This window comes from Chamaea fasciata, unplaced genomic scaffold, assembly GCF_029207755.1.
Source record: "Chamaea fasciata isolate MVZ Bird 193981 ecotype frontalis unplaced genomic scaffold, bChaFas1.0.hap1 SCAF_12, whole genome shotgun sequence".
In the NCBI taxonomy this organism is placed as follows: domain Eukaryota; kingdom Metazoa; phylum Chordata; class Aves; order Passeriformes; family Sylviidae; genus Chamaea; species Chamaea fasciata.
Window position 1 is genome coordinate 8,848,271 of NW_027094097.1, and position 21,910 is coordinate 8,870,180.

The 21,910-nt window shown below is 43.2% G+C and overlaps 1 protein-coding gene across 1 annotated transcript; it reads right to left on the bottom strand.

The window, feature by feature from the left end:
- Positions 1-1,702: 1,702 nt before the first annotated feature.
- Positions 1,703-20,071, bottom strand: BBS2 (Bardet-Biedl syndrome 2). The gene is made up of 17 exons (XM_066194392.1): positions 19,936-20,071; positions 18,359-18,586; positions 17,860-17,985; positions 17,536-17,598; positions 14,919-14,996; positions 12,659-12,763; positions 11,704-11,790; positions 10,271-10,406; positions 8,281-8,420; positions 7,359-7,503; positions 6,608-6,779; positions 5,440-5,569; positions 4,714-4,845; positions 4,149-4,286; positions 3,594-3,706; positions 2,772-2,920; positions 1,703-2,122 (listed from the first exon to the last, which is right to left on the bottom strand). The coding sequence occupies exons 1-17, from the start codon at positions 20,050-20,052 to the stop codon at positions 2,016-2,018; spliced, it is 2,166 nt and encodes a 721-aa protein (XP_066050489.1). The 5' UTR covers positions 20,053-20,071; the 3' UTR covers positions 1,703-2,015.
- Positions 20,072-21,910: the final 1,839 nt, after the last annotated feature.

Here is a 21,910-nt window from a genome sequence, read left to right on the forward strand (position 1 = left end):
TCTGCTCTCCCACCCTTCTTGTTAGGTCCTAAAGCCACAGGCAGCCCCAGGCATGACTGGTGCTGCAGGAACAGAGGAAAGACTTCACTCACTAAAATTTCAAATTACATGAGCTACTAAAGGAAGAGGGGCCTTCATGTTTATAGCACCTGTAACTGGAGCTTTCTCTATAGATGCTCTTGCTGGATACCAATCTGTATTTACAATTAGATGCAGCTGCTTGCAAAGCATGTGCATTTTTCATTTGGCAAAGGTAAAAGTTGGTTTTACAGGAAAATAAGTAACAAATTTGTTGTGAGAAACACAGGAAATCAGCCTTACCAAAGGTCTGGACAGTGAGTGAAGGACTGACCTCACTGCCAGGAGCGGAACAGAGCTGGGATTGGCAGTGCCTGGTGCGTAGTCCTGAAAATCAGACTAATGGGAAAGCTGCTTTCTGATCAGAGCCGCTCTCTTGCTCTATCATTACATGGAGTACATAAATATAAGCAAGCAAGCATTAGGATTTTAAACATAAAGAACAAGAGCTTGAAACAGTAGGAACAGGAACAGCAAGTGGCAGAAAGCCCAGCACTTATGCCAGGAGACTGTTCCATAATCAAGTCTCTGAGCTCACTTGCTTAGAACAGCATGGGTGGCTCACCACCCTTCTACCAAGCAGCTGGATTTGACTAACAACCAGTTCCTTAAAAGGATTCAAATGAGCTCCTGCTGCAGATTCTAACTGACACAGGTCTGTGCTTTCAGCACCATAGTTCTCCATAAGGAAGGGGCCAAGGCAGTTTTGGGGATTAAACACATTGCAAGAATTACATTCCCCATTCAACCGGTCACACCATGCTCAGCAGTGGCTCTGTAACAAAGGGTGGGTAGCTGATTTTAATTCAGTAGTGGCTCATAAGAGAGACCAGTTAGAGAACATGACTCCTGACAGCCCCAAGAAACCACCCAAGGACTTCGAGATGGGCCAACTCCTCCCTGCCCACATCACAAACACCATTGTATGGTGGCAAGGGTGATGCTGATGCAGGAGCACTGGGGCCCAACCTCCATCCTGTGCAGGTTATTTTTAGCTTCCAAAAGAAATTTGCTTTGGCAAAGGTTCTAAAATACTTTTAGATCTGAGATAGAGCCTTACTGTAATATTTTAATCCAATTCTAAGAGATCACACAATTAAACAGGTTTGAGCCAGGAGCCAAGTCATTTTCCAATACCTACTTCTTTTGATCCCATTAAGTACTACCTGTTCTTCATGATTATGCACCAAGCTTGGGTGTGTAGTTTGTTTTTGTTGTTCCTGAAATGCATCCTTGCCCATTTCAGTATCTGCAGTTTTTCCAGCAGCAGCACAGAACCAGTAGCTGGAAGCAAAACTTTCTGCAACCCAGGTGTGGGGAGAACGCTGGATGTGAAACAGACCATTTCCTACCTGCACAGATCATGGAACTGGATACCTGTCAAAGATCTTCTGGCTTAAGAGCCGGCAACATGTTATCCTTTGATGGTTTTCAGGAACTGCTCTGCAGTTTACCTAGAGAGCCACACATCCCTGCAATGAAACCCAGGATTCTCCAGGACAGGAAGTTCAAGTGTAAAGGAACTATGCAGCAGAAACCAGAGAAGTTGTTTGGCTTGGGTTTTTTCAACGAATAAACTTAACAGTACACATCTCCCCAAGTAAATCAGAATAAAATCAGTCAAGCCAGTCTATGTTTTAATGGAAAAGACCAATGCCTTAACTACAAAATATATTTAAATACATAAATAAGTTACTGTAATAAAAAATAAGCGTGAACTTCTGTCTTGCATAAATACCACATCTGCACTTGAACTCTGACACTCTCTTCACAGAGCTTTGGTCTGTGTAATATTTCTCACCTGACAACTTAACTACAGCACTACCATTGAAATTACTTCATCCTACAGTGGAGTAGGGGTCTGAATTAACTGCTTGTCATCCATTATCTGCCCAGTGCATGGAATCACTGCCTCTGCACAGCTGCTGCTCCTCTCCCTAAGAAGAAGCTGTTCCCACACGCATTATCCTGAACAGTGTGTTGAAGTTGTTGCTTCTTATTGCATCCCGACAAGCACTGACCACTTGTGTTTTAGGTTTGCCAACTGCAAAGAGGGAAAAAAAAGGAAAGAAAAGAAAAAAATCCTCAGTTACAGAGTAAGAAATTGGTAAAAATACTTATTTGATCCAGTCTGAAAATCTAGGGGTTTCTTTCAAATACTTTTTAAACACATGATGAAACACCACCTTTTTTCTAGTACATAAAACAAAATCCTTTCTTTAAAGAAGAATCCCCTGTAGCTCTGTTTTATAAGAGCTTTTTGGAAGGGGAATGCTATAAACACACAAAAAAGTACCTCCCTCCCCAAAGACCTACAGGACTAATAATGCAGATAAAACAGTCCTGCTTACGTTAGAAGTTTCTTTTTTTTAAAGCAGAATTACAATCTAAGAACTGAAGTAATTCTAAAAACATTTTAGAAGTAGTATGTTCAACAAAACTATCAATTTCTGCCTCATTCAGAAATCTGCAAACTATTTCAAATTGTTCTTTCTAGAATTGTGATCCCAGATTATACTAGATACAGTTGACTGTCACCCATAATTTGCTATGGCTAAAGAATGAAAGATTACTTCTACTAACTGAGTTTCAGGCCAAAAAGCCTGAAGTCACTTAATTAACCCAGGTGACCTGTGGGATACACCTCACTGGGGGTCTGAGGCTCCTCATTGCTTTCAAAAACACAGACTTACCACGTAACCGCCCAGCCCTTTGGATTGCCTGATTCACAGCTTTCAGATTATTCAACAGCTCTGTGTGATTGTTGCAACGAATTTTGTATTGATTTATTAAATCTCTGTTCAGGTCATACAGCTCGCTGTACCGTGTCTTCATGTTTTTCCTGGGGAACAACCAGTCCAGTTATTTGCATCTCTGAGGACAAGAAAGTCCTTCCTGGTTTGTCAATATAAAGGTGTAGAAACACATGGTTGTGTTGGCTACCACAGTCACGTGCATGTCTGCCAGCTACAAGGCAACAGACTTGTCTAGACATGTTGGTTATACTCATTATTTTACTAAAAAAACCTGAACAGTCTATTTTTGCAGTTACTTTATCCAGCAAGACAAAGTGTTTCCCGCCTGCAGTAGCTCAGGCCTCTTTACTGCTGCTCTTCAGAGCAAAGCTCAGCAGTAGCAGAAAACAGCAAATCAGAGTGAAAACCTGACACTTAACATTTCTTCCTTGGTGTTCTCAAAAGTACACACACCACAGATACATTAAAGGAAGAAGGCAGGAAAAGCTATCTAACATATCTCACCTTCTTGAAGTAGATTCACCTCACCTGCCCTACCCGTGCCCTCTTGCCTTCCCCTGACTGGTTTCCCACCTAAAGAACCTGACAAGGTACAAGGAGAGCTCATGGTGAGACCATCAAAGGTACAATTCTACATCAAAAATCCTAACTAGGCAACTCTTGTACCACACCCATGTTTTTCTGTGCTCTTTTCTGCCTGAAAAGCAAAGACTGGCCATTCTAAGCCCCAAACACACAAACCAGGAAGCAACTGCTCACATGTCTCCCAGGAGCCGGGCATCTTCTGCCTGAACCAGCATGCTGCGAATGAGGTTGGAGTGTTCAGCCATGTCAGCAGTGAGCCTCTGATTCACTGCATGGTGCTCATCCACCTGTCCAAGGCAAACAAGTCATGAGCAAGGGTCCTTGGCACCTTGGGCACACAGGGTTCAGGCTAAACCTCAGCCCAGTGCAATAGGAAGCAACAACCCAACCTAATCAACCTGCATCCCTGACACTGTTCTCCTTCCCCTCACTCTCCACTGCAGGAGAAGTAACTTGGCCCCCAGAAGGGGTGAGCATGATGACCCAAACCTAGAGCTCAGTTTCCCAGAACAACATATTTACTTCATCCTAAACAACCAACTGATGGGGACTAAGGGCCTGTTCTACAGAACAAAATCAGACAGAAAGTTGAGGGTGTCCCACAGAATATACAGAAAGCCATTGTGGGCTGATTTCCACAATGAAGATAAAGCAGTTGAGAGATCCTCTCATAAAAAAACTCCAGTGACTGTCCATCTGCCTACTTAGAAATGCCCAAAGCCTCCTCACCTTCACCAACACTTTCCGCAGCTCCTCAAAATATGCAGGAAAATCTGCTTCCACCTGCAAATCTTCAATGGCCAGGAAAGAGGCCATTGACTGGATAATGTCACCAGCTAGATCAATATCATCTGTGTTGATGGAAATCTGTCAGAAAGGAAAGAAAGACCAGGCTGAAAGCAAGTCTTTTTATCAAGAGGGCATGGGCAAGCTCTACAGCTTTCAGTAGACATGAAGACACTGATTTCAAAGGGGCTTTTACTCAGGTTTAGGATACAGAGGCATTTGTGCACACTGCACTAGTGCAGAAGTTACAGGCAGCTTTGTGCCTCACATTATGGCAGCCTGAAACAATTCTGTGAGGAAGTAATTTCTCTCCTTCCTACAGATCCACAGACTAAGCAGTTTACTTCACTAACAGGCCCTGGAATTTTACCCACCAACAGTAAACAAACACAGAAGTTTCCAAAACATGAGTACTTTCTCTGCCTGTTTAGTCATCCTTCACTTTTCCTGCATCTTACTGGCAGTATGACTATAATGGTTTCACTGGGGTATCCAGGGAGGTACTCACCTCTCCACCAGGCTTGATTTTGATGCAGAGCTGACCTGCATTACGAAGGGAAGTGAAGCAAACCTGAAAGGGAGCACTCTGAAACTCTGCATCCTCCGGCAGCAAGAAGCTCTGATTCAGCCACATAACGATCTTGCAAAAAATAAAATTAAGAGCATCAGCCATCCCTTCAGTGTGAAAAGCCTCAGGAACCACACAATGTCCTTGCACATGATGTGCACCAGAACACTGGTTCAGGGTACCCTGGAAATTTCATTTACTAAATTTCATCCCGTGACCCCATGTCATGAACTTGCTAGAATGAGGACAGTTGAATCCTTGCACCAAAGCCAAATATTCCTAAATCCAACAGTCAGAGACTGCTACAAAACTGAGCCACTACCTGAGCACTGTGCTACCTTTTTCCTGTTTTCTGCTCATTTACAAAATTCAACTGCTTACTACAGGTTTCCTGCTGACAGCAGGCACACAGCAAACAAGATAATATCTAAAATACCTTCTGATCTGAAGCCTTTAGTTCCTGCAGGAATTCCTGATGCTTGGAATGCCTCAACTGAGTCATCTTTTAAAGACAGAAAAAAGCAGGGTTGACTGAAATACAGAGATTCCTAGGGCCAGTAGTGCAGTTCACTGCAAAATTTTTCCTTTGCTATTGGAAATCTCAAGCTGATTGCAAACCCTCCACCTACGTAAGACCTGAAACCAGGAAGAAGAGCAGAAACTCACCCTTTGTGGCCTCTCATTCATGGTACAGTTAACAAAGCTCAGGGGCTCTGTGGCCAAGTCTGGGCCGCTCAGGGCATACATGGAAAAGCGGGGAAGCTGTCTTGTCAACTCAAATACATGGAACTGTGTGCTGGAAGCAACCCAATGGAAAACAGAGTTAATAACAGCAGGGATTCACCTATTGCAATGGCTCCTGGTTCTTTTTTAGCTGGGGACTGACACCCACAGTTTCCAGTTACATAATCAGCTGCTTACTGCTTCCCCGGAAGAAACACTGAACCTTGGAAATTCCAGGTTTATCACGAGGTTGTATGATTCCTCCCCACTGCTGTCATTTTCAATAACCCTTCCACTGAAGTGTACTCTCTAGGCTAATACATTTACAATTTTACTTTATGATCGGATATTTTCTTTACAAGTTTGGTGAAGTCTTATTAAAAGCAAATAGAGAAAACAAAGTCTGTTTTCTCTATTTCAGTCCCATATAGTCTTTCTGCAGTGGGTGGCTAGCTTTCAAAATATGCCTCCCTGTTCAGGGAAAGACTGCTGCCTTCTCAGGCACCAACATATCTGGCAGACAGATGTGAGCAGGAAGAAAGCTGTTTTCAAGGGTATATGAAGAGACATTTTATTTTCTATGGAGAGATATTTCTGTGGGAGACTGGAAAAATGTCTTGAAATCAAGCATGTGTTACTTTCTATTTGCCCTCAAGCCAAATGGGTTCAGGGTTACTTTATAGCTTGAGAGACAAAGCTGTGTCTCCACAGTGTTCAAGTACTTCAAGTGCCCAAGTACTCCTTCCAGAGCAGCCACGAGCCAGGGCCCAGCCCCTTAGGGATGACATGATAGAGTCTCTTCATCTCTTGATTCCCTCCACACACCCACAGTAAGACATCTCCTGGACAAATGTGCATTCCTTCCCTAAAGGCAGAACCGGAACACATCAGAGCATTTAGACTTCATCTGGAAAAGAACTCAGTGCCACAGGAGTATCAGTGTTTCTAACAAAGCATCCCAGCTCTCCTTTCAGTAAGACAAAGAAATGAGGCACCCAGAAATTAACAGTGCACTTCCAATGGGACAAGCATTGGAAGTGGAAACCACATTACTGCTGTTTCCTGGCCCCACAGTTCTGGAGACCAGCAGAGATCACACCACAAAACTCACCTGTTTCGGTAACCCACAAAGGCTTTGATGTGCAAATCCACAGGGACATCTTTGGGTGGAGTAAGGGGAACACGAACACAGCCTGAGAGGTTCTGGAGACTGGGGTGGACCACATGGCTCTCTCCTTCAAATATGCCCTCAGCAAAGATCAGCACAGCACGGATGATTGTGTCTTAGCAACAGGAAGAAAAAGCAGTTCCCAAATTAAAAGCTGTCCTCTGGCAACAAACTGTCACTGTTTTCAGAATTAAGCATGTTCAACTCCTTTTATCCCTCCTTTGAATTGTACAAATATCCCAGGTGACCAGGACTACCACATCTGGACTTGACTGCATGCTAGCATGCCTGGTGCAAGGTGAATTTGCTGTCTTAGGGTAGTTCCAGTTTTGCATGTAAAGCTAGCTGAGATCCAGCGGCATTTATGCAACACCCTTACTAATGCAGCTGTGGGTTGGTGTTTACAGTCAATGTAAGAGGAGCTGCAGAGATCACCAAGGCTGGTTTAATCCAAGTTAAATGTTAATTGCCTCAGAAAATAACACATAATAAGAAACAAATTCCATCAAACTCCTCTCCCCTAAGACCCATCCAAGGAACACAGCTTGATTCGAAACTCTGTGAAAGGAAAGAAACCACAAAAGGGACGTTACAGACAATAAAGAGGAGACATTCAAATCACCAGCTAAATATATCTAAAAATTTGCATGATTTTACATGAAGTGAATATCAATGGTTGCAGGTTACCACTCACCATTTGTGGTGGAAATACACAGCTCCACATGGGCAGACTGGCTGTCAGAGCCCAGATTAACTGAGAGGGTTGTCTGAAGTTGGGTGTTTGCTGGAATCACACCTCTCTCCCCATCAGCTTCCTTCAACTGAGTGTTCAATTCAGCCTATTACAAAACACATACCCTTCAGTATCAGAACTTCAAAATTTTCATTCAAAAAACATAGAAAACATATGCACAAGTCAGTTCTCTTTTCTGTTAGAAGAAGGCTGCATTACAGCAAGTCCCAGATACTTCCAACTAGCTCTGAGTGGTGGCTGGATTACGCATGGGGCTATGGACACATAGGCTACAATGCATTTGAGTGCTTCACTATGGATGCACCTCAGCTCTGTACGCAAACCTTTACTCAAAAAACACGTAAGTCAATTTTAAACACAATCTTACAGAATTCCAAGCTTCTTCCATGGTGGTCATTTGCTGTTCAAATATGAGGGGTTTTTTTTCTCAGACTGTTTTTGGAAACGTTCACCATCAAGCCACAAGTGTGATTCCTACATCCTGGCAGTGCTCCCAGCCCTCACCCAGTGATCTAATCCTCTCACACAATTCCCTCTGACTCCCAAGATGGCTTATGCACTGAAAACTACAATTTTCAGTTGTAAGCCAAAGCACAAGGCTGAAGGGGATCAAGCTCTAAACACAACTGCTCTGGCAAGAGGAAGCAAAGAAGGCATTATTAAAATACAAAAAGCAAGTTCTGAACTTGCACAAGGAGCACGCCAAATGCAGAGGCTGGAGCCCCCAGCAGACAATCTCACTACATCCTGACAAGCTACAGCTCTGACTTGTCTGAACTGCCCCACAACTGCTTCCCAGATTACTCTGGATTTATACCAACAGGAAGGTGTGTCTTGGCCCTACACATTATTTAAGCAGTACCTTTGCATTTTCCTCATAATTTTTCAATTCCAGCAGCAGATTTTGTTTCTTTTGACTAAGTTCTCGGATAAGATCCTGCTCAGCACTTGTATCCATTAGGTTCCCCTTCATTTCCTCACCTCCTGGCAGATAGCCTCGGACTGTACAAAAACAAAACATAGCCCATTTCAGCAAAGACAGCCTGCCCAGAACTTCAGTTTCTGTGACATGACTCCCTTGTACAACCTCTGCAGTTCTGGTCTTCAGCTAGAACTATTCAGCTGAAAACCTGAGCATTGATTTAGACCCACAGAGGCTCTCGATTTCCTGGTGACTGGGGCAAGAGAACTGCACATTAAAAAAAAAAAAAGTGAATTTTCAACTTGTCTTTAAGCTGTACTCACCTGACCAAACAAGTGCAGCACACAGTCCTTTTGCAACAGGATTCCCACTGCAATCATTCTTTCAAGTGCTTAGGCAAGTTTACAATTACGCAAAATTAATAAAATGTGTACCTGGATTTCTAGAGCTGGTCAGAGGAGTTGTTGCTGTCTGGAAGTGACTGTAAGTCACTGTTAATCAGACAGTAAACAAGGTTTACCCACATTCGTTTTTCCCCAAATCAAGGGATACTTCACTTCAAGGGATAAGACTTGTTTCCCAGTAGCCCAGTGGAGGAGAGTGTTATGGAAATACCTCTGTCTGTGGACACAGAGGACCTGAACAGGTGATGAGACTACTTTCATTTTGCTCTAAGGCTGTGTGCCCTGATTGCAGCTCTGACAATGAAAGCCCGGGACAAAAATCTTTTACCTGGGAAAAACATGCTGCCTGACTGCCCTGTAAAAAGTTGAGTGGAACTTGGAATCATTCAGCTTGCACACTGTCCTCCGATGAAAGGATGCACTTTATTATTTCTGAGCGAATAATTTATTTAAAATGAGATCAAGAGAAAAACCACTGCAACACAGGAGAACACCTCATGTGAAAGGATGCTGGTCCCAAACAGAACTCTAATAATATTGTCTATATAACCCCATACAACTAATTATAAAGGCCTAAAGGGATCCCCATCGTGCCAAGGCTTGTTTACAATGGACCCATCAGAAAAGGATGATCATGCTCAGTGATACCAACCTACACAACTCTGCTAAGAAAAGGTTCTCCAGCACTGCTTACAATGCTTCCCCTTCTGTAAGCTTGGGAAAAAGGTTTATGAGCTGAAGCCCAAGTGCAGCAAATCCCCACAGCCTGTGATTAAGAAAGACAGCAAAACACTCTGCTATTTAACAAGGACAGGCTTTTGTTTCAAATGGGTTGTGCCAGACCTGCTTGTCTCAGGCCACTGACGCCAAGGAGTCGGATAATCACACCAGTGTCTTTCCTGGAGCCATCCCTGTAAATTCATACTAAGCTTATTTAAATCATCTGTGATCGTATTTATTTCCACTCACAATAATGAGGTCTGACTTCTTGAATGCATGGTGGGATATATCCACCACTTTTCCAGTCTCAGGATAGCATTTTCCAGGAAATAAAGTGCTGTTAACATCGAAAATTTCTAATATAAAAACTCTTCCTCTGCAGAAGACCAAAACACACACACCTTTAGTTCTTTAAACACCTTTACCTACTGCAAAGCAGCCAAAGAATTAAAACATAGAAAAAAAAAGATTTCCTATACATTCATCTATTATAATGTAGCCTGAAGAACCAGAGTCTGTACTGAATATCATTATCTTTGAATTAGGATGGGGTTTCTTCCATTAGACAAATGAATTTTGATAGTTTCTTGGACCATAATGAAACACTTGCTGATTCTCACAGAGAAGGCAATATTCAAAATCCTGTTTGCAGATAGCACAACTCAAAATTCCCCTAACTGCACATAAAGCAAAGGGAATTTGGCGCACAAAGTGCTGGAACCAAAACCATGTTTAGCTCATCTGAGATGATGTGATGGGCCTGATATTGCTGTGTATTACATTAATATTCTGAACAATGCTTTTACCTTCACCATCTATTGAGCAGCAGATTAGCTGGGTGCTCCCATCCATTCTGTAATCCCCCTCCACCAGTCCTGCAATTGAGGAAGCAAAGTTGTCCTTAAAGATGACCTCCCCAGTCCGGTCACTGCGTGCATCAACCTGAAACAACAAAAAGTTCCAAGCCCCCACATGAAGAGAAAAGCCAACTCCAAAACACATGTCATGCCATACTCTGAGCAGTTAAATGAAAGCCAGCTCTGCTCACAGAACTGCAGGTGAAGTTGCCGCTCTGCTCATCCAAACACCTCACATGAAAGAAGTACTATTAAGAAATGACCTCTAGGCAGACTCTAGAAAGAGCTAGAAGGAACTTCTCCGCAGAGATGCTTCCCTAAGTTACAAAACTAAAAAAAGGAAGGAAATAAAAGGGACTGCAAGTCTGCACTGGAAAGGTTATGCACATATGATGCAGCAATGATGGGACTGAACCAGAAATAACTTTACTGCAGTATATACAATCTCTCCTCTCAGCTGCAGGTCTTGTGTGGTGAATTATTTTTACACACAAATACCACAACCTTCAATTATCTTTCACTCGATAAGAAGAGTGAGGTGGGCTCAGTTCCATGCACTGTGTATTTTCCAAAGCACAGGTCACAGCATTACTCTTTCTATGGAGTATGGACTTTTTCAGACCAACAAATTGGGCAGAGACAATCAGTGGAAAAGAACAGGAGCAAAGCAAGGAGAGGTTCTCTCTTTAACAATGTTACACATCTAATCCAATGTAAGTTACAACACATCTGAGCTCCAGACAGCTAGCTTGATATGAATTTATTAAAGTGCCGCAGGCTAATGAGAGTAATAAGAGGTGTGAGGAAAAAAGCACAGCTTTACAGAAAAACCTGGCAAGCTGCATCCAGGAGAGATGTGGCAGTTAAAACAGTCATTTCTGGCAAAGGGGAATACCAAGGAACAGGCTTGAAAGACTAAAACTGATCTTTATGGAATGTCACTACATAAAATGAAAAAATGCTTGATTAATCCTGCCACAGTCAAGACTGATGCTGCTCTCCTGTTACATAACTGCTTTGTCTTCCCTGCAGTTTGGGAACATTCAGAACACACTGCAGAGGATTATCAGCGTATCCTCAAGACACACCTAAATAGAGACACTCAAGAACTCTAGGATGTGGCATATGATCTCTGCTGCCATGGAAACAACTTGCCACACCTTAGCAATTGACTCTGAGCTAAGCAGGGAAGCAGCTTTTCTCTGATCTTGCACTTGGCACAGGACACACCAGCCAAACTAGGTTTATTGCAATAGATCTGCAGCGATCAGATTTCTAAGCACTTTCATTTTTTGATTGTTGTTCTTCAGATAACTTAACAACCTTGTTCAAACACAGCTTCCATATCTACAGCTCCTCATTTTCCCCCTGTATAAACTCACCTTCCCATTAGACCAGCCAGTGATCAACTCACACACTCCATCAGCGTTCAGGTCAAAAGCATGTATGCTCATTGCTTGGTTTTTTGACTGAGGGCAGGAAAGAAAGAACAAATTAAGCTTGGGTATATTCTCTAAACAACACATGCTTGCCACTTGGAAAACACTGGACTGTGAGACTACAGAGAGTACAGAAAAGAATACAACTATGCCTCTTAACAGGAAGTTTGAGCATTACTATTTCTAAGGTCACAGATACATGTGACATCTTAGCCCTTGCACTACTAATCTAGTACACTGCTTTCAAAGGACCTGATTGTTCCTTTAAATATATTTCCATCCAAGCAGATGATTAGAACTCACGAAAACAAAGTGTAAAAAACTAAATCCTCTAGGGGAAAAAGTATCAGGGCCTCAACACTGTCACAAAATTAGACTACTGAGGACAACCATGAGCCTCCTCCTGACACCTCTTGAGGAATCTTCTTATTACTACTAAATATACTATTCTGTGTTACATTAAGAATATTAAAATGAGCATCAGGAAAGGATCTTGCCAAACTGATTTTCTGGAGCAGGAAATTGTTGTTGATGAGAAAAATTAACCTTGAACATAGACAATGCAGTGTTTCAGTTTCTGAAAAACAGTGTATTGATTCAACCAGAGGATTTTCTAACATGAATTCGAATGCCTCTTGTTAAGTTGAAGAATCCCCCATTGTATGGTTGCACCACTGCTGTTTCAACCACCACCAACAGCCCAAAAGTACTGTAGGAACTGACCTGGTATTTTATATGAGCCTATAAAAATAGGCAGATTTTGTAAGAACAAAATTACATTAAGTTCTCTGCTTAGCAAAGTTCACCTAAGGGTAGCATCAGAATGACCTGAAATTAGATATCAAGTCTCCTGGCAGCTTTCAGGCTTCCAGGGATGATAATCCAACAGTGGACTAACCTTAATCCTCCAGTAGCGCGCTGTCTTGTTGTAAACTCCGACGGTGCCATTGGCGAGAGCATAGCCAAAGCGACAGCCATACATGGGGCTGAGTGCAGTGACAGTCTGGTGGGGAAGGGAGGGACACAGAGGATACAGGAGTGAGAACTTCAACTAACAGGGAACAGGCTATAGATCTATCATATGAATCCTACAATTCTTAAATGGTAAGTAAGTCTGTTGTAGGAAGCACTGAATACTGAAGCAACTACTTTTAAGAATCAGTCTGAAATCACTGAAGGCCTTGTAGGATTTCCTCACACAAGCTGTACTGTCAGTGTTAGAACACACTACAGCAAGGATTGCAGAACTGCCCTCAAACTGTGTACTTTGACCAACTATTTCCTACCACAGGCAGCAAAACAACTGCTCATAGGATTCCTGTGGTCATCAGTGCTAACACACGATCATTGAGAAACTACACACAATATTACTTAAGCTTAAGGAGCTGATGATGCCAAAAGTTCACCTTGCCTGGGTCAGGAAAGCCTCAGAAATATTATTGATAGAAAATCTTTGCCCAGTCCTAGTAAGATAAAAATCAAAAATTCCCACAGCTGGACTACTTCAGAACACAACTGGAACACCAGGCTAGGTGTCCTATCTGAATACGCTCTGGGGAAAGACCTGAGAGTCATAACTTGGCCTGTTTCTCAGTCCTTTTAAGACCCATTCCTCACTGAGCGACAGTTCTCAGGGCTTGGAAATGCAGGTTTTTCCACACACTGAGATTAGAGATTTTAATGTCAGGAGGAACAATTGCAACCATCTGTCTGGTCTTCTACAACGTAGCACAGGAGACTTCCTTCAATTAAATTCTTCCCCAACTTCTTATTTAAACTCATCTGATTGTGCTCCTTGGATGTTTTACCACAGAACTTTGTTTCCAAACCCCTTATCTTTTCCTCTTACAATCTTCTGTAGAATCTTTTCTAAGTATCAAACTAAATTGCAAGCAGCCAGTAAGGACAGAAGACCACAGCAACAGACAGAAACTCAAAGGTAACAATACATCCACATTTATTGTCCATTTATAAGAACCACAACAGACTACAGCTTCAGCTTCACCAGAGTAAGTGATTAAAAACAGAAAATGAAAACTATCCAAGACTTCCAAACCAAACATCATGTACAAAGACACTGTTCCCTGAATTTACCTTCCTAAAAAGAAAGGTTTGGATTCAGCTGTGTCCTTTTATCTTAGAACAGTAGAATAGTAAGAGGCCTCCTATGACTGCAGGTGTGAATTTAGAACAATTCTACTGAGGATCAGGAAGAACATCACACTTGAGAGTGACAGACCTTTAGCATCCCTTTAACTTGAAATACCTAATGACCAGAGTAACCACAGCACAGAGAGCAGGACATATTACAGGCCCAGTTCTAATTGTAGTGATAGCAACAACCTCCTTTTTCAGAACAGTACCTGGCTTTGTCTTTTATAGCTCTTCATAAGTGGTTTATTAGCTAAGCCTTCTAGTCCCATCTTGAGCAGCAGGGAGGCCTCAGATCTTTAAGGACAAAGGTCTGTGACCTTCCTCTACCTCAGGTCCAGAAGGGCCGCGGGAAGACTGAGAACACTTCTAAGTGCAGTGATAAGGGTATTTTACTCCCTTCCTAGAAACCAGAATCAGTGGGCATCTCCTCTCAGTTCTTAAGCTAAACAGCAACTCCTACACCTTTTATTTATCCCTCTGTAAACCTATCTGCCCCATACCTTACTTTAGCCACCACAGCTCTTTTTATATAGCCAGTGTGTAATCCCAACTGCAATATAATCTTCCAGTTTTGCCTGGGCATCCCCCTTCTACCCTGTCATGCACTGTCTGGATTTCACACAGGGACAAGTTACATCATCATGATTGCATCAAAAACATTTGAGGAAAACTGTAGAAGACATTCTTTTAACCAGAGGACACTAAGATCTTCAACCACAATCCAGCAACCTTAATCACCCTCGCACAGGGTCCTGACTGTCAGCCAAGAATAGTCACTTTCCTCAGCGGGGTGAAAGGTTAGTAAATAAACAAAGCAAAAAGCCCCCTGCATAATGAATAACATTATTAAACTCGAACTTCTGCAGTTCTAGCAATAGATACTGTGCCAAATAGTTGAGTAACTACTTAACTACACAATAAATCTGAACCAGAGAAGCTTTAGAGTATACAACACTTTCAGCTCTGTCAGCAACTACAATAAACATTAGCCAGAAATGATTTACCTCTGTCTCTGACATTTCTGCCACAATCTCATCTTCTTTAAATACACGGATGTCAAAATCTTCAGAGCCAACAAGAAGCTGAAAAAAAATAATGTTCTTTAAAAATAATTATTCAAGCTAAGGAAGCAAGCACCAGGATCCAGAGGACAAATGAATATTTCAAGTCCAGCAACAAAAAACTTTTAACAGACCTATGAAATGCTGCCAGTGTTCCACTGAAGACCCCTCATTTGAAAAAAAAAAAAAAAACAAAAAAAAAAAAACCACAAAAAAACCCCACACCAACCAAACATACCCAAAAAAACCCCAAGACAAGCAAATCCCAGTGAATCCAAGTATAAACCATCTCTGCTCCTCCAATCTAAGTGGTGCCTGCCACTATTGCAAAGTAGGAGTAAAATTGGCTTTATCTTGATGTAAATGATTATACCAATAGGCATTGAATTTGGTCTTCTGCATCCTCACTCCTTAATTCTTCCTACATTTTAGTTCTTTTCCTGTCTCCTAGCTCAACAGGTAAAAGGCATTAACTGGAAAGGAGCCCAGTGGAAAAGTTCATACTGAAGATGGTGACAATTGTCAGATTCTCTTTTGCAAATTGAGAAACCAAGGAACAGATCTGATCAGTGCCTTGTCCATAAAGTCATCCATCAAATCAATGACAAACAGAATTACAAATCAAAGTCCAAAACCTCGTAGCACTTTTCCCCACTGAAACCCATGAGTCTTTCATCTTTACTTGGCAAAAGAGACACAAATCCATAACAAAGTTGGATTTTTAAAAAGATTAAAGGCTTTTTTTCTTCCCAAGTAAATATGCTTCAGATTATGTCAACCTAAATCACACCAAGCTAAGTCTACTACAGCTATTGAAATAATTTGCAACAGTTAACGTATTTAAGAAGCATAGATTTCTTTACCAAGTTGCAACCACCAGCAAAAGGCAACCAGATAAAAGCACACAATCCTGAAACAATTACTGGTGACGCTGTTTTTTCCAGAGGTGCCTAAATTTTTTTTTTTTTTTTTTTAGCTTGATTCACCACATCCACCTCAGTGACTTTCATTCCACTGAACAGAAATTTGAAAGAGCAAGTCAAAGTTCTGCCCCGGAAGTCTTTTGCAAGATGGCAGAAAGTAACCTTCATGAATCTAAAAATCCTGAGGAAGGCAGTGACAGGTTAGTTCTGTCAGCTACTAAAAGTATAATGATGCCGCATTAAAATGAGTCAATTTAAAATGTAAACATGTTTTTACTGGGGCAAAAAGAACAGAACTGAAGCTAACACAGTCATTTACCAGGCAAGACACAAAGTGGTAATTTAGGAAGCTGCTTCTGTGCATTTTTTTCAGGATTGCAGTTTCAAACTAGAGGCAGTTTCACAAAAGCCACAAATAAAAGTAAACAAATAAGTAAAAACCCTTTAAAATCACCTAGATAATTAAGATTAAAAAGAACCCTGAAAATATCTCAGTAAATGCAGGTTGGGACAACTGGCCCAACAAGTTAGATGGATATTGTATCCAGCTCTACTCAGCTCAAAGTAGCATCAGATTACACCAACTGCTGGGAATGAATTTCTATCAAGCAGAAAAATACAGCAAAACGCACTTGAAAAAAGCACAAGTGCAAACCATTTGCAATTAGTAACATAGATCAGTTTCCTGGTTTCTGAATCCTTATATACTGTCTCCACTTTCTATAAACAACCCTCAGCACATTAAAAAAATACAAAGAGGAGCTGTGCAGAATTGATTTGAAAACTTGAAACCGTTTGACTTCCTGAAGATCCCAATCAAGAAGGGTCTGTATCAGTTTGGTGCTCCTAAAAAGCACATGGAAACTACTGAGGCCCTTTACACATCACTATTACATAGTCCAATTACATATTCCAAACGAGTTTTTTTCAGGAACTAAAAGAAGCTCAAGTAATTATGTTTAAAGCCTTAAGACAGATGACAAAAGTAAATATTTTTAGCATAGTGAGTTAACTTCATATTGATTTGCATCTGATGTATACTATGAAGCCATTACTCGTCTTAAAGATTCATATTTAGAAGCACAGTTGTTCATTTGGGATGAAGAAATGTTTCCAAAAGAGAATGCCATACAAATTCACAATTTCACCCATCTCCCGGAGCCTGCACGATCAGAATGGCAGCTGTTTCCTATTGTTTGTCTCACATCATTATCAGCAAGACGTGTGTTACAAGTTGTTGCCATTTTAAATCGGCAAACAAAGTGTATTTCATTTCCCCAAGTCACTATAAGGAAACAGAAGGGCTGGATGTGAAGACAGATTTCTCGATTTTACCAAGTGTAAGTGAAGCTTTTCAAAAGAATAGCCTTTTAAAAGTTCACTTTTACATGTAAGCTTGCAAGCTGTTTCTCTAAAATTTAAGAGTTCATAACCATATTCAAGAAATACCACTGAAATAAACACCTTGCCAACTGATGATCACAGGCATTTCATTGTATTGCTCCTGGCATAAAGAAAAATTAAAAACTTTAACTGGTGATGTAAGTCAGTTGTATTTGCTAATCTAAGGTATTTTTATTATCATTTCACTACAGGACCACAAGAACAGCTGAATTTATGTGCAAATGGTTACAAACCTCATTTTTCCCATCATCATCAAAGTCACACAGTGCTAACGAACGAACATTATCTCCAGTAACCTACAAAGAGAAGGACAGAACTCAGTGATGGTCACTGCTGTCAGAAGCTGAATTATTTTTATTATCTCAACTGCAACAGAACAATTGACACAGTGTTCAAGCAACACCGAACAACACTGAGTGCACTGAATACATGGCCAAAATACAGTTTAAGGCCTGAGACTAAATTAATAGTTATCCTATTAAAAAAAAAAATCAAGATGATTTAGTGCCATTGAAAGAATCTTCTAATAAGACCAAAACTATTATGCGTGGCCTTACCGTCCAAAAACGGTCATTTCCTTCACAATCAAAGCCCTGTAGGGCACAGTTTCCACCAATAATAGCAAGGGGAGGTGAAATATCTCCCAGCCTTCCAAGAACTATTGCATTGGCTCCATCTGAAACCTAGAGAGAAGCATTAAAGAAAAAAGAAACAGCAGACAATAATACATCAGAGCGCACAAAGGAAGAAGAGAGCTTCCAACATTAACACTGTCAGTTTAGCTGAGCTCTGAATGCCTATTTTTTTTTAATTTGGTCTTGCTAGGGGATATGACATGTGAATGCAATGTATGTGCGAGAGTAAATTTTCATATATTAATTTGGAAATACTGCAGATATTCTAGAGACAAAATGTTGTGAATGTAGCAGTAGGAATAATGCATAGCACGGACACAAAATTAATTGACAAAGTAATCTAAAACCTGTAATCTTTACAGTTCAAAGAAACAGCAAATGATGGAGATACTAAAACAAAAAGACAGTTCAATCAACTTGCCTCTCTATAAAACAAATCTGAGTTGTTATACACATCATAGGCCAATAAATTAGTCTGTGTTCCAACCAGAAGACAATCATAACCCAGCTGAGGGTTCAGCACCCCCGAAGTCAGACAAGTGATCCCCTGATTAATGTTCAGAAGAGAAATGTCTGAATCTTGGTTACTTTGCACCATTCGGTTTGTGTTTGTTCTCTGTCCTCGGGCATGAGGATTGTGAATAAAAACCTGTAGAAACAAAGATATAAATATTAATACACACATGTAGCTGTTTGTATACAAACAGTAAAGCCTATTGTTTGGATAATAACTGCGATGGGGAAGAAGGCATTCACTCAACCTAAATGCAAAGGCAGGGTTTTACTGACAACAGTATTCCTCACAGTTATTCTTTAAACTATACTAGAAAAAGGGAAATGGCAGGAAAAACAGTGCTCTGGCCAGTGGAGTTGCAACATCACTGTTTTGTTTATTTCTGAAAATGACAACTGACAAGTCTTCAGAATGAGGCAAAAACAGGAAACTAAAGCGAGCAACAACAAACAAAACAAATTACCTCCAGCTGGTAGCAGTATTTCCAAAACACGCCAAACATTTAAACAATTTACCTGGTCCATACCTGTAACCTCCATCTGTAGGTGAACATGGTTAACTTAAAAAGGATGAATGATAAATATGGTTTTACTCTCACTGACCAATGCTCAGTCACTGTAATAGCCTGGAGCCAAGTCAGAGAACCACAGGCTGAACAGTTTGCTTTTTGGCTGTGCAGTCTGTCCCTCAGACAAGCCCTTGTTCTATGCTCTTCCTAAAGGTGCCAAAATAAAATGAATAATGCATGGAAACATCACAGAATAACGATGTTTGTATTTACAACCTAAGTGCTTCTGTGGGTCTATGCTTCAACCTATGCTTCATTATACAGGTTGTACTTAATCCTGTTTTGTTTATGTTTCTAACTCAAACAGAGCATACAGGATGCTCTCTGTTCCTGTCAGATTTGTGCATCACCCACAGAAACCTCAGCCCCGTTATCAGCACAGAGCTTGGTGTGTAACAGTGCCAAGCCTCACTGCCCTGAGAACTGCACGATAAAACTCATGGCTTCAAAAAAATCCCATTGTTTGCTAGAAAACGTGATTTTCCTTAGCGACTTAGGGTCTGTAAAGTGGTTCAGGCTGGAAGAAGCTACAGGAAGTCATCCAGCCCAACCTCCTCCAACAGGGTCTCCCAGAGCGTGTCACTCCAGGTTGTGTCTAGAGAGCTTTTGAATATCCCCAGGGCTGGACATTCCGCAGCCTCTCTTTGCTACTTCGTCACTTGTCATTAATGTCTGCAAGCTCCCTGCAGCAGCAGAGCGAGGCCTCGAGCATCGCGTCCCCGTGCCCGCACGCAGCTCGGGCGCCTGGGCCACGGGCGTGCGGAGGGCGAGGGGCACAAGCCCCCAGCTCCTGGCTCGGCTCAGCCCCGGCTCAGAGGAGCCGGCGGGGGTTAGCGCGGCTTCCGCGGCGGCCGCCGGGGCTGCTCGGCCGGGCCAGGCCGCGCCGCCGCCGCCGGGGCCGCTCCTGCCCCGTTACCTTGCCCGCCTGCGTGGCGGCCGCCAGGCAGGGGTGCGTCCCGTCGTACCGGCCCAGCGCCACCATGCGGGGCAGGATCTTGTGGTTGAGCTTCAGCGTGAAGACGGGCACCAACATGATGGGCGAGGGGCGGCGGGGCGGGGCGAGGCGGGGCGGGGCGGGGGAAGCCGGGCCCGGCCGGGCCGCGGGGCCGCGCCGGACGCCGATCCACCGGCACCGCACGCGCGCACGCGCAGGCGCCGCCTCAGCTGGAGGGGCGCGGGCCGAGGGGCGGCCGCGGGGGGGCGCTGTGGGCCGGGGCGGGGGACGTGGGAGGGGGGAGATGGGGGGATCGGGGACAGTGGGGGAGATGGGACCGGGGAACGGGGCAGTGGGACCGGGGACAGTGGGGGAGACGGGACCGGGGAGCAGGGCAGCAGGACTGAGGGAGCAGTTGGTGAAGTAGATGGGGAGGCAGGTGGGGCAGATGCGGTAGCACTGGCTGGGCAGTTGCAAAGGTCAGGGCAGCTGGGGGTCAACTGAAGTGTAGGACTGGAGGACGTGGAGGTCACTCAGAGGGATATGGGGAGGTGGGGGGTGCAACTGGAGATACTAGGGTGCATCTGGGAGAGCTGGGGTGTGGGATTAGGGGACCAGGAGGTCAAATGCAGAGGTCAGAAGAGCTGAGAGGCAGTTTGGGATGCAGGGGGCAGTTAGGAGAGATGGGGGGCAGTTGGAGGTGTGGAACTAGGGGAGGCATTTGTAGAGGTCAGGAGAATGGGGGAAGGAACTGGAGGTACTGGGGGGCAACCGCAGACAGGAGGATAGAGGCAATTTCCCTCCTGGGCAGCCACAGTGGCCTCCAACACTGACATTGCCATCTCAGTCCCAGCTTCTCTGCAGGGTCAGCACCCAGCTAGGGCCAAGGGCTGTCCTCTCTCTTGTCCCCAGTGCCCTCACCTCACCCTTTGCTGCCTGCTGGCTGCCACACACACACTTATTTACACCTTGCCAGGATCATCTCCAACTGAGAGGTCTCCAAGCCAGTAAAACCCAACCCAGAATTACAATGTCCTGTGAAGCCAAAAGCACGGCCTCAAAACATCATTACTGCTGCTTTGTGGGATTATGCTCTGGATCCTACAGAATTCAGCCACTGGGGCACTGGGAGGAGGTTGGAGATGAGGGGAGCAGAGGGCAAACTCTCACAGAGCCATAGTGTAAACACTGATGCTGGTCCCCGTCCTGGTGTGGATTTTGGTATATAGACACTCATGGATCTCCCTGCAGTGCCCACTCCCTGCCCAGGCACAGGCTGGATAGGGAAACCCTGGCTCAAGCTTATGACATTTGAAATTCTCAAATTATTTTAGGTTTAAGAAATACTTTAACATGATAACCCTCATGGGTGCTGTAAATAGACGGTGCTCTATGACAGTACCTGAATCCATCACCTGCACTGGGACATTATGACCTCCCAGCAAGAAGCAGGTTTGCAAGAGGATGCACTGGGAAAACAGCTCTTCCTTACCTGCAAAGGCCACTGGTTTGAGGCACAGATTCATTTATTTCTAGGAGAGCTGGCAGACACATCCCAGTTGGCATTTCCTTGCACGTTGGCCGGGCCCTGGCCGGCAGCGGCGTCCCTGCCCCGCATGCGAAGGAGGGCTGTAAAAAGCAGCACTTGGGCAGGAATCATGTGATTCTGAATGTGACAACCTCCTTTTCCTCTTTCTTTAATTGTTTCTACCAAGGTTCTCTGGCACCTCTATCAATGTGCCATTGTATTTGTGGAAAACGAGGCAGCAATCGCATGCGGCATATTAAGGAGGGTGTTTTTTCCCCTCTGTAGCTCTGTTTGGGGTGAGTGTGGGTATCAGTGCCAGCTGTGCAGTGGGTCCCCCTTCCCTCATGCTGGTTTGGGTACCAGAGCACAAAGGCAAAGCACTGGCGTGAACTCAGGCACGCAATGGAATGTTGCTCCAGGCCAGCAAAC